At 36.0% G+C, this 12093-nt stretch overlaps 1 protein-coding gene across 1 annotated transcript in view; it reads left to right on the top strand.

Moving 5' to 3' along the window:
* LOC139144478 (adhesion G protein-coupled receptor L4-like) overlaps positions 1–7258 on the top strand; it is an 83766-nt gene extending 76508 nt beyond the window's left edge. The window contains exons 16-27 of the mRNA XM_070715177.1: positions 415–464; positions 939–1059; positions 1640–1737; positions 2140–2239; positions 2854–2981; positions 3293–3385; positions 4147–4213; positions 4559–4644; positions 4880–5006; positions 5570–5611; positions 5871–6082; positions 7133–7258. Coding sequence (XP_070571278.1) covers positions 415–464; positions 939–1059; positions 1640–1737; positions 2140–2239; positions 2854–2981; positions 3293–3385; positions 4147–4213; positions 4559–4644; positions 4880–5006; positions 5570–5611; positions 5871–6011 — 1053 coding nt within the window. The 3' untranslated portion in view covers positions 6012–6082; positions 7133–7258. The remainder of the gene's footprint in view (positions 1–414; positions 465–938; positions 1060–1639; positions 1738–2139; positions 2240–2853; positions 2982–3292; positions 3386–4146; positions 4214–4558; positions 4645–4879; positions 5007–5569; positions 5612–5870; positions 6083–7132) is intronic.
* Positions 7259–12093: the final 4835 nt, after the last annotated feature.

Raw genomic sequence — 12093 nt, 5'->3', positions numbered from 1 at the left:
AGAGAAACCGCAAATTCTATCACAGCGAGAAGAAGATTATATATTTCGAAAGATTCGATACATTGAAAACTCAGTTTCTCCCAATAATACCTTCCGTCATGTACTTCAGCATTCACCTTAACAGAGAACAACAATTCGGCTATGTTGCTTAATTGTTTATATTTAAATGCATATAGTGTATGTATGTATGTATGTATGTATGTATGTATGTATGTATGTATGTATGTATGTATGTATGTATGTATGTATGTATGTGTTTCATTTGCACTATATTAATTTACGAGAGCTATTTTCTTTTTAATTTATTGACTTGGTGAGAACATATAATTACAGCCATTGATTTTCACAATTACCAAGTTGACTGTTCAGCTTCATAATAGATGTTGTCATCTTCAATTTTTTTTTAATCCGTAGGTCGGTTATGATTCGGAGTGTGTTATTATGACATACGGAAACTGGAGAGGGTACGTTTAAATGGCTTTACAGTCAAATTATCATCTTTAGCTTTTTAAACCTTTTGAAGGAAAAATTCAGCTTTTGACAGGGTCTTTAATGTTTGTAAATATTAATCTTCTATTTACTGAATGTATAAATAGACAATTTGATGTCAGCGGTAAACAACTTTGTCTGTTAGTAAGTTTTCATCGTAGGAATAACCGAGAATTAGTTGACACTTAAACCATATTCAAGAAAAGTGCTCAAAAGATTTGGACCTTTCTGTATCCATACTTAACTTCTGTTATTAAAGCGCTTCTCTTTTATACATGCAATTATGCGACTCTCAAAAAATTTTGAAATCTAAACATTTCCCGATAGCACATTTCCGCCTTCTTGATTCTCTGTCAAAGTGTTACATTAAGGTTCCCTAGGTAGTTATTTCTTTTAAGAGTGACCTCATGAGTTATGCTAATCTTTTGAGGTTTTTTATCTGTTCGCAGCATATGGGAGACAGAACCCTGCAGCCTGGTTCCGTCGCAGTCTGGCAAAGGATTCACAACATGTGAATGCAAAGAGTTGGGAAATTACGCAGTGTTGATGACAATTGGCGAGAAGCCCTTGGTAAGTTGCATTTTGTCTTAGTGTCCGAAATATTTACGTTGTTGTATAACACTGCTAGCTTCGACAAATATTGTTGTTGCGAGAGACAATAAGCATGACTTGCAGTATGAAGAGCGAGCTTTGAAATTCGCAAGGTTAACAGTGAACCAAACATGGACAGAGTATGTTACTATGCATAGGACAGTTGGTTTCACAGAAAATTTGTTTGCAAAAATAAGAAAATTGACATCAAAATGTAAATGTGTAAATTTCTTCATCGTTTGAATAATGTAAATGGAGTGTTCCTACAGCAGGTAAGTTTGCATTAATTTGAAAACCGTTCTACATTGCTTTCAGAGCTTTCAGTGAAAAAAATACGTTTTGACCAAACAGGGCGAGAAACTGCACCTCATTTATTCATACTTTCTGGCCAAAGTACATTATGATTAAATAAATTATTATTATTATATATTCATACTTTCTTTCTTCTTTCAGTAACGTATCAATCGAAATATATCAATCGTTCATGTATTGAATTCAGTATCAATGAATGAAAAGTTTTGCCCTGCTTTCGTTCATTCATCCATTTATTTATTTTCAGCCGTTCCTCATCGTCGCTCGAAGGATAATTACCATTATTTTCAACGGACTCTCGGTTTTGCTGTTGCTGCTATCGTTCACCTTTGTAACCCTATCAAGGTAAATGCCGCCTGAATTATTTAAACATGGTTACATGTTGATGTAATGAAACGAATATATCTTACATTTCTATATATCGTGCAAAGGGATTTTGCACAAGCGAAGAGACTGCCGGTGCTTCTTGCCTGTCAAGAAATTTGACTCATCAGATTATGATGGTATCACCTTTCTTTGGTCAGCACATATTTCGCCGTTTCGTCTGATAGGTCTCCTTATCCTTCTAGTATTGGCCTATGCATGAATTCAGACAGGGAGAAGGAAAAGCGAGGCAGAAATGCAGCTGCATGATTTTGGAGAGATAGATGGGATATATGACAAAGTGGCGTATATAAGGGGAGGATGCAATTACATAGCCACTTATTTGGTGCCAAATTTAACTGCACTCTGAACTTCATCTTTCAGGATAAGTACGGACAGATATAATTTGCTGAGAGTTTCCATAATTTCGTTCATTCCCTTGCCTGTACTCACCATTGTTAGCCAGGTACTTGACGATAAATCGGTGAGTCAAGTTCTCAGTCCAGTCTTTGCTTTGTCTCGCTTAGGCTACTTATCAATGCACTTCTTCCAGTTAGGCTCACATGCTTCACGATATGGATGGAGTCATTTGTCAGCAATCTGTTATTTTGATATCAATATTTGGCCGAGTTCAGCTCAAAAGACAGTAGTTTCTTGATAAAAGTACGAAATTCCTATGGAAGATTGTCTTACAAATTGCTTGAGTGTGCTAATAATCGGCGTTTAATGTCACGGGGTTCTTTCTTACATATGAAAATTACCCCTGGAAGATCCCAGGTAAGGTCGTGCTTCAGCTGCAGCTGGACTTTGTCCATTAACAACTTGTTAGGAAAGAATGATTCTCGCCCATACACGTTCCACAATTTCTTAACCGATTGGTATTTGTAATAATGTAATTGCAAAATGTTTCCCATGACTGTACTCCCCTGGCAGTGATTATCATTAAGGCGGGAAAGTGATTGTGTGAGTGTTCTATCATTCTTTGCCGTCTAGCCATATCGGGAACTATACCTGAAAATGGACAGTAGGTGAACATTTAGAAAGTATGCTTGTTCTGTTATCATTCTTACTAATGTGAAATATTTGATCTCTGTTCAGCAAGCATGCCCAACCATTGCAGTGATACTCCAAGTAGCACATGTCGTCAATATCGCATGGATTATGAATCTATCCATTGAGGTTTTCCTCAGACTGTCAAAGTACATCCATACCAGTAGTTCTGCAAAGTAAGTGTACAATTACATCATAAGGAAAGAATTCGAAGTTGTCGCCGCTAAGCCTAGTTTAGTCACAAACTTTACCGTTCTCCGCAGCAACAAGTAAATCCGGTTCATTATCAGTTAAGCCTAACATGGAGAAGGTACAAACACACTATAAATATTTAACACCAATAAAGGCAAAAACTGTGCCCAAGAGCAGTTACAAAGCAACTCTGTGACACGTTACTGTGTCGCATTCGACCCACAAATGTACATTACAATGGGTTCACAAACATTTGAATACATATTGAATCGAATTTCGGTTCATTTCTATCAAGGTTTGCATATGCATGTTTTGGATGGATCCTACCGGCGATGATCCCAGGCTGCTTGGCTTTTAGTATCGGTGAATCCTATGATGATGAGATAAGGTAATTATCTATCATGAATAGTGACATACTGCTGTCGAGGAATGACGAATTAGTTTTCAGATGACCTTAACTGACAACATAAAGCAGATATTAATCAGCGATTAGTGAATTAAAGACTAAGGTTTTCGGAAATACGGTCTCGTATAATTTTTTTTTCTAATGCCAAGAACTCTTCGCGCACTGTGTCTTCATCATATCTGAAGGGAAAAAACGCGAAGACTGGCAATACGTGCAAGCGAATATGAAATATGCTATGTACACTCTATGTATATTTTATATAAGGAATGCAATTTTAAAGTATGTTTTTAACTATAAGACTGTTTCCTAGCTGTAAGACTGTTTCCTTGCTGTAAGACTGTTTCCTTGCTCGTTGCCATGTTCAATTGTTAGCTTTCCCATAACTTCATCCATCCAAATTCAACTGTAAGTCGTGTTCACGTTTTCAACAATGCTGGATGACATTAGTACACCACCTCGCAATTTTCCACGGTCACCGCAAGGACAATGAGAAATTTCACATCACCAAAAGTGTTTGATCGACCTACTTCATATTTCCGAGGCATGTGTCAACAAAATGTTTTGAAACACCAAAGTAGAATGAGAATCTCAAGAACCTCTGAAGAAAAGTTGTACGTGGAGGGGGGGGGGGCTGTTGTCACACATTTTTTTCAATAGCCAAGATTTTCGTTATTATATTATTGATGTTGTTGACGTACCATCTTCAGGTATAAACTTAGGATAGTTAAATATTTAATTCACAGTTGCTGGAAACGAGTCGAACACTTGGTTTTCAAGGCTGTTGGTACACTCAACATTGTGATGATTCTGGTATGTATTGCTTATAAGTTGAATATACATTAGATTACGTTTGGCATCATTTTATATCATTGTGATAGTCATGCAAATAGATGATTACTATAAAATCGGGGATTTTACGTTTAAAATAGTATGAAGTTGCATGGATAGAGTGTATTCTGGAAAAGCCAGTTAAAAAGGTCGTCATGCTTTTACGTTTTCCGTCGTAAACGATGAAATGAAAAACGTTTGTGTCGCGAAAATCCATCCAAGATTTAGCGCTGCTCACATTCTGAGTTTCGAGTATTTAAGGTGTCCTTTGAATACTAAATAGTTTCAATGGTTCTTGATTATTGAAATTCCTCTCTTTAACGTCAGGTAAGCATCTACTGCCTTGGATACACTCACATTCTGTACAACAGGGAGAAGAAAAAGTATGAGCCATACGAATGGCAGAAATTCTGGTAAGTCAACGATATAGAATTCCAAAAATGCACTTTGTTTTAAACGGAACGATAACATCGGATCGAAAAAGTGTTATATTATTTTTCTCTGTCAAATACAGCAATGGTGCTTCAAAAGTCAAGTTTGCATATATAATATAGGCATGTACTGCCACTTCATGAACGCATCAACGATGTAGCGTCCATGTAAATATTTATCTTGACTTATTACTACTTCAATTTTTTTTTATCTTAGGGAGGAACTACGTTCTGTAATGCAGTTTCTGTTGGCAGACGTCACGTATTGGATTGCTGGTTCATATACCATTGTAACAGATGATCTCATCGCTGGATATATATTCGCCTTAGCGTCGTTTGTGTTTGTAAGTAAAGTGATTATATGATGGATATCCTTAGTGAGTCTAACTTATTGATCTTTGCATATGACGAAGCAGGGGGCGCTGTGGGGAATGCAATAACAGAATGAAAGATTGTACTAGAGCACAGCGCTGTACTACTGTCTATGAATGTATAACACTTTTTCTTCCGAATGCAGCTGAAATCGAAGAGTTGAGTTGGCTGAATGAGTTGCAGTATATGGCAATCGATACCTCCGCTTTGTTCGCTAAGGTAGCATCTGAATATAGACCATGTTACCGACGATTTAGTACGTTCACTCACCTCAAAAAGCATTCTTTATTGAGCGATGGTACACGCTATCAACGTCAGAACGTGATGTCAAGATGTCTACCACCTACAATGAAATGCAGCGGAGCAACTACATGTAAACTATGAAAACCAGAGGATACAAAATAAAATATGGACACTTTTGAATCCATGAAGTTGCCGTCAACTTTATTCATGAGATTACTTTCATCATGCGAATAGAGTTTGTTTCTACGAACTCACTGTTCATTTTAATCATATAATTCTCTCTTTCACACAGGCTTCGGATGTGTTTCTGTCAGCATGTGCAACTAATGCTGAGGTACGTATAAAACACTTGTGAATGAAATATTAGTCGTGCACTATATTTATTCGGGCAACCTCTCTTAGTATAACATTCAGACATGTGGGGCTACACAAATCCAACAGTCCGCAGATGAGATGACCCTCCCTTCTTGTATTATGACAGCATTCACTGGATATCAAACACTATTCACTGAATCATATTCATAGCTAAGATAATCTTCAACCGCTATCAAGAAGTCGGGGATAAATATCAAGGTTTTTTGTATTTGCAACAGATGGTACGTGCTATTGGCATACATTTTGAAGGAGATGATGATTATAAAGCTGCCCTGATTGAAGTGAAGAAAACAGAGCATGCGCGATTGATGCCCGTAGACGCATCAGAAGTCGGGTGCAGAAACAAAAGGCAGAGATGAACCAGTTGGAAAAAGCTGAGAAAAAGAAGAAGAAATTAAAATCAGATGGCATCATGACAATGTTTGCTCTGGTATGGAATAGAATTTGTTTTCACTGATTGATTGATTGATTGATTGGCTGGCTTGCCTGCTGGTTGGTTGTTTTGTTGGTTGGTTGACTGACCTTACTGACCGACCAAACTGACTTACTCACTCACTTGTATACATACATACTCACTTTATTTTTTATTCACTTGTTAAGTTACTTGCCCACTTACCTCCTTCACACATGCTTGCTTGCTGACATACTTGCTTTTGAACAATTACTGAAATTTCGTTACTTGTACATCATATCAATTTTCGGGAAGAGCATAAATCGGGATTAAAAACATTAAACTACGTCACAAAACATAATTTATATGAAAATGAACGAAAAGGGGACTGTGAGGTCATAATCCAACAACAACAACAACAACACGAGTCTGCAAATCTCTTCAAGTCTATTCGATGTAGACAACACTAGACTTTGCAAATCGTTTGCAGTTCCTTCGATCCGAATCACTTCAAATGTCTTCAATATCATAGCACGCGAGAAAACTTAGCTGAGCAAAATTTCATTCGCGGCTGTTTGCTAAGCCGTGTGCGGGCGTTTTATCGCGAGTTTATTTTTCCTTTTATGCCGTTGTGGTAAACATTCAACATGTGAGGTATTTTTTGCCTGTCGCTGTGCGCATCAGAAATAAAGTCGATCTGTCTTGTCTACCATGTATCCTGACGACCTTCACCGTGTGTCGGACCACAGGCTATTGTGTTTTAAATGCAACGGGCCAGGATATGGGCAGTCATTGTGTACTGTCATGTGATCTTAATACGTGTGCTTCAGTATTAAAAAAGACGTGAGGAAAATCACTTTCTCCAGCGCACACGGTGAGGAATCTTTCTTCCGAGGTATAAATTATCAAACATGTTACGTATTTTGCTCAACGGCACAAAAGGGAAATATTTACGAAAATCGCCTGTACACTAGGGTAAAATGGCTAAGCAAACAGCCTCGAATAAGATTTTGACCAGCTAAGTTCTGTCATGTGTGACAGGCTTTAGACTTGACAACTCATAATACAGTTGTTATGGTTTCGTTCTAGGCAAACAAGCACGGGCAGAATAAAGTAGCACCTAGTGTATATGACGAAGACTTTTCCATCTAGGAAACGCCAGCCAACGTATGGTTTTAAAACCAGCTCATTGTCCACGGATCGCCACTCTCTATCAAAACTTCACGATATTTGAACCAAACCCTAAATCATCCTGTTTATATTAAACTGTTCTGTTTTATTTTAATAAATTTCCGATTCTTCATAGAATAGCATGAAATCTAATATAAAAAATAGACCCTGATATTGTCTACAAAGTTTTTTAATGATGTTGCAGTATACTTTCATCAAAGGTAATATATTATGTAAACCTTTGACATTTTTAAAAGTGAAAACACTATCGAATTTATGTCATACCTAATTCTGGTGAAATAATGCAAATTCAAATAACCCGATTGAATAGATATTAGGAAAACATCATTAAATTAGGATACCCTTTTAAGCACATCAGTTAACTGTTGATTAAATTGTCCATTCGGTCAATATACAAAATATAATATGCAATCAAAATATTTTTGAGTCGCATTTTATTCAGCTAATGTCAGACGACCCACAGTACAATAAATTACCCATTATTCAGTTTGATTTGTACACACGACATTAAAATTTTTATAACTTTTTCAGTACTGCCAGAAAGCAATAATATAAAACCTCTAGATACTTGATTAATTATATCTATTGAAAGTACGATTAGATATTTCAGTATAAATTTCTAAGAAACCATTAAATATCAGTAAAAGTCACATTCTGCAGGTACTACAAATGCCATACTTTTAGGCAGCAAGTTATGACAAACTGAAGGGGTCATTCTCTGAGGAAACTTAGCATGCGAATTTCTTTTGTCTTTCTGTTTGGAAAAAATCAATATCCTTTTGTTTCATAAAACAGGTGCAACTAGTCTCCCTACTTTCCATCACATTATTCTGTATGGCTGAAGACACAATTAGTGAAAATTTTTACAAAAATGCTATCTCCTCTCTTAATCAAGCATACTTTTCTAAATCATTTAAAAAGAAGAATGGTGTCCTGAAAAGTACGATTTCAGAATTTAGAAAACTAGCCTGTGAATTTGTCTACACATGGGAGACACAGTAGATTACACTGAGGAGTTTCCGTGTGTACAAATCACGATGAATTGTGGGAAATCTTCAGTACTGTGCGACCGACAATGGCTTCAACACCATTTTCGCGACGTTTACGGCACAAAATAATTACAATTCAAAAATTTTCGGATAGCTTTGAGACATTCTTAGATTTCAGTGTTGTCATATTTATTACTTCATAGAGCAATTTTGGGGTATGCATCAAGGTACCAATTTAAAGTGTATAACACAGTAATGTACAAATAGCAAAATAAGCCCACATGAGAGTATTAGCAGAAAAGTATTCAACGTGGGAATCCGAATATCTATCTGTATCGTATTCTAATATACTTGAAGGTGGCCAGAATAACCTTTCTGCCTCGGAAAAATAGACATCAATATGTTCTTTGATAGGCAGAACTACTGGGTCAAAGTTTATGTCTACTTTAAACATTGTTGTTATTGAAAAGTAAAAGGAGAATATGTATCCGTTTGGTATTCATGCTTTGTTACAGCGCTACAGAAAAGATTATCTCTGTAAAATATCATTGTATGTCCTTTGCTCCAACCGATAGTATGGAACAAACTAAAATGTGGGATCCTTTAGATCAATAATTGTTGTCAAAGGACTAGTTTCCGTTCACTGAGCAGTAACTTTTGATTTATTTTATTGTTTACCTTCTGTTCCTAAACCATACTATTTGTCCAATTCGTCGAAATGCGTATAGCAGTAAAGTTCAACTTGCAATATAACACGTGTATGTGAAATGTCAGACTATACCGCAAATATACCATTAAAACATACATTATTTCTTTTCTTTTTTAATCAAACTTTAACGTAAATTAATCAGCAAAAACTAAATAAACGAAACTCAAAATAGTGTTAAGGCTGATAGTTACAGCTATTGTCCCCATGACGCTTTCGATTTTTGTATCAACAATTGGACTTTCAATTCAAGTAAGTCTCGATTGTATACAAAACACACACCCTGTCGATGAATTGAAATCCTCAAGCTTAGGTTTTCTAAATAATGTTAATATGAAACAATGCGTTTTTTGAAATATTCCAACCGCCATTTTCTATTGACATTTTTTATAATGTTTCATGAATTATACCGACGAATAAACATTTAATTACATCCTTTATGCGATGAATCTAAACCACGTTATAATCGAGATTACTAATAAATTCAGCATGAATATTAATATTTAACATATAGATAACAATTCATATTTGATTCTGTTCTCAGATTGGTTTTACGTGAGTATTTATTGATTGAGTATTATTTGTAAAGCTTTTATCTCTGGATATTCACCTTTTGTCAGTTCTTTATTATAATGTGTTGATTATTAACAGTCAAAATAGAGTGATAACGTATAGCATTCAATGGTCGTTGTAGCTACTGAGGTGAGTATTTTCGTCCTAGATAATTTAGACGAGGAAAATCTCCAGCCGTTGACCTGTACTGTTTGATACAGAAGGCGATACATTGCCTTTACAGGGAGGGGTCGTCGGAACTCAGCCAGGGTCCCTGCGACCGATGTAAACACTATCTAGGGTACGATGGCGATAGATGAAGGTTAAAAAATGAACAAAGAATAATGAATATCGTACAATGAATATTGTAAAATTTAAATGTTGCAGCTATTTTGATGTGCATTCAAATATATTGCATAATACATTTTTGTAAACAAGAAAGTCGCACACCCGCAGTTCCGACGACCGCCTCTCTTTAATTTGTTTTTAAACATTCACACAGAGTTCTCAAAACATCATCGTTATCACTTATATGTACCGGTATGTTTGTTGTACTCGATAGAAGTGACAGAGCATTTAAACACTTTCAACACTATGACAATCCGATGAAGAAAGTCTGAAACGAACTAAAAGTTTACCATTTAAGGGCTATTCGCTCTAATATTTGATAATTTTGTTTCTTCTCCTACTAGCCAACAGGTATTTGAATCCGCAGTATTCAGCTTGTCAACTAAGCCTATACAGACTGCATTGCTTTTAGTTATTGACCATTTAATTCAAGTCCGGGTTGGAATTCAAACGCAAATATATGACGGTCCATTTTGTTGACGAGTTAAAATCAAGGTTTCCTTTGCATTGGGCAGTAGAACAAGAAACTGTTGATGACACTAGCAACGACGACGGAAAATCATCAAAAATTACGTCTGGCCCTTTTCATGTTAACATCACCGTATCATGAGTATGAATCTTAAGAAAAGTTCGATAGAGTGAATATTACTGCAAGCTTGAGATAAGTTTCGCTAACTGGGTTACTGTTACCATTAAACAATGATTGCACATTCTATGATCAATCGTGTTTCCACGAATTTATGCGCAAATAAATATAAATTCTTGATAAGAGACCTTATTGTATGTCGTTTTTAAAAAAAACGGCCTCTCTGAATCCTACGATTACAGTACAACGCTAACAAATAGGCGAATGGTTGTCAGCTCAGAATTTATCCTGTAACATTTGTTTTACCGCTGGACATAACTCATGAAGGACAGAAATGGGAAAATTTTTCCAGGACAAGCTTTTGCTGTCTTCTGTAACATTGCTGCAACACGAGATAATCACAGAACAAATATTGAAAATTTCAAACAAGTAGTTCTTTGCTTTGTACCCTAACTGGCTATAAAATTTCCCTTGTAACTTTTCCCACGGCCTGCTTTTCCTGGCAGGAAATCCAATACATTGACATTAACGTGGAGACTATCCATGTATTGTGGGTAGTGCAGTGTCAGCCCATTGTCTTGCAACCGGAGGTGCAAGAAAAATCCCTGCCATATTGTCAATTTCTTCAAACATTTTTCAAAAGAGAAGGACTGAGAAATCATGTGGAGAATATATCGAAAAAGTATTCCCTTCTGTACAATATAAACCAGAGAATAAGTTTTGACTCTTCATATTTTCTAAGTGATTTTGATGAAACTCTATACGCTTCACAGGTAATAATGTTCTGTCTCAGTGTGCGCCTTGAATTTTTCGACCAAAAATAGCAAAAACGGCCCTAAATATACAAACTTGCAGATTTCATCCTACTTTCAATATAGCATATTAACATAACAAGCGACCTAGCAGCCGATATAGCTCCGCTGTGTTTATGTAGAGAATAACTATTTTTGACACATGTTGATGAAGAAGGTGGAAATTAAATCTTTGATAGCTCAATGCAGTGGCCAGAAAAAAGTGGTTAAAATAGCAGCAAAAATAAACAATTGAAGATTTCATCATACTTTGCATATATCACATCGGATCATCCCTAAGAACATGTCAACCAAAGCTATCTGATGAATAGTTTTTTGAGAATAAAATTTTCTGACCAAAAATAGCAACAATTGCCCCCAAAAATAAAAATAGTGACAACATCACTGTTCGCTCCCATAAAGTTATCAAATAAGTCAACAATTGTATGAAACACGGACATACATATACAGACAGACTGACATACACATACTGGCACAGAGTGATGACATTGACCCCAAGTGTGCCTTGGCCCATGGAGAGTGATAAAGACATAACAAACAGCTGAATGTAATGATAAAATAGTTAAGTATAGGCCTATACAGGCACTGAGAGTGAATATGTTACAGCGATTTGATTACTTTCTTTTCCTTTTCTACTTCTGTGATAATCTTTAAAACAATCAATCTGCAAGGCAGTTTATGTATTGACAAATATGTTATCTTTTACAAGCACACAGTAAACTGTTCTTGATTTTTCATTTACAATATTTGACATTGACTGAAATACATAACATGCAACTAATGTTTACACTTTGCCCATACACCAGATACATGGAGAAATTGCAACATACAATCATCAACTCAGAAACCCTACAGGCAAAAGTAAA

This window comes from Ptychodera flava, chromosome 11, assembly GCF_041260155.1.
Source record: "Ptychodera flava strain L36383 chromosome 11, AS_Pfla_20210202, whole genome shotgun sequence".
NCBI classification, from domain to species: domain Eukaryota; kingdom Metazoa; phylum Hemichordata; class Enteropneusta; family Ptychoderidae; genus Ptychodera; species Ptychodera flava.
Note: the sequence above shows the minus strand (reverse complement) of the source record. Positions and strands in the feature narration are given on the sequence as shown.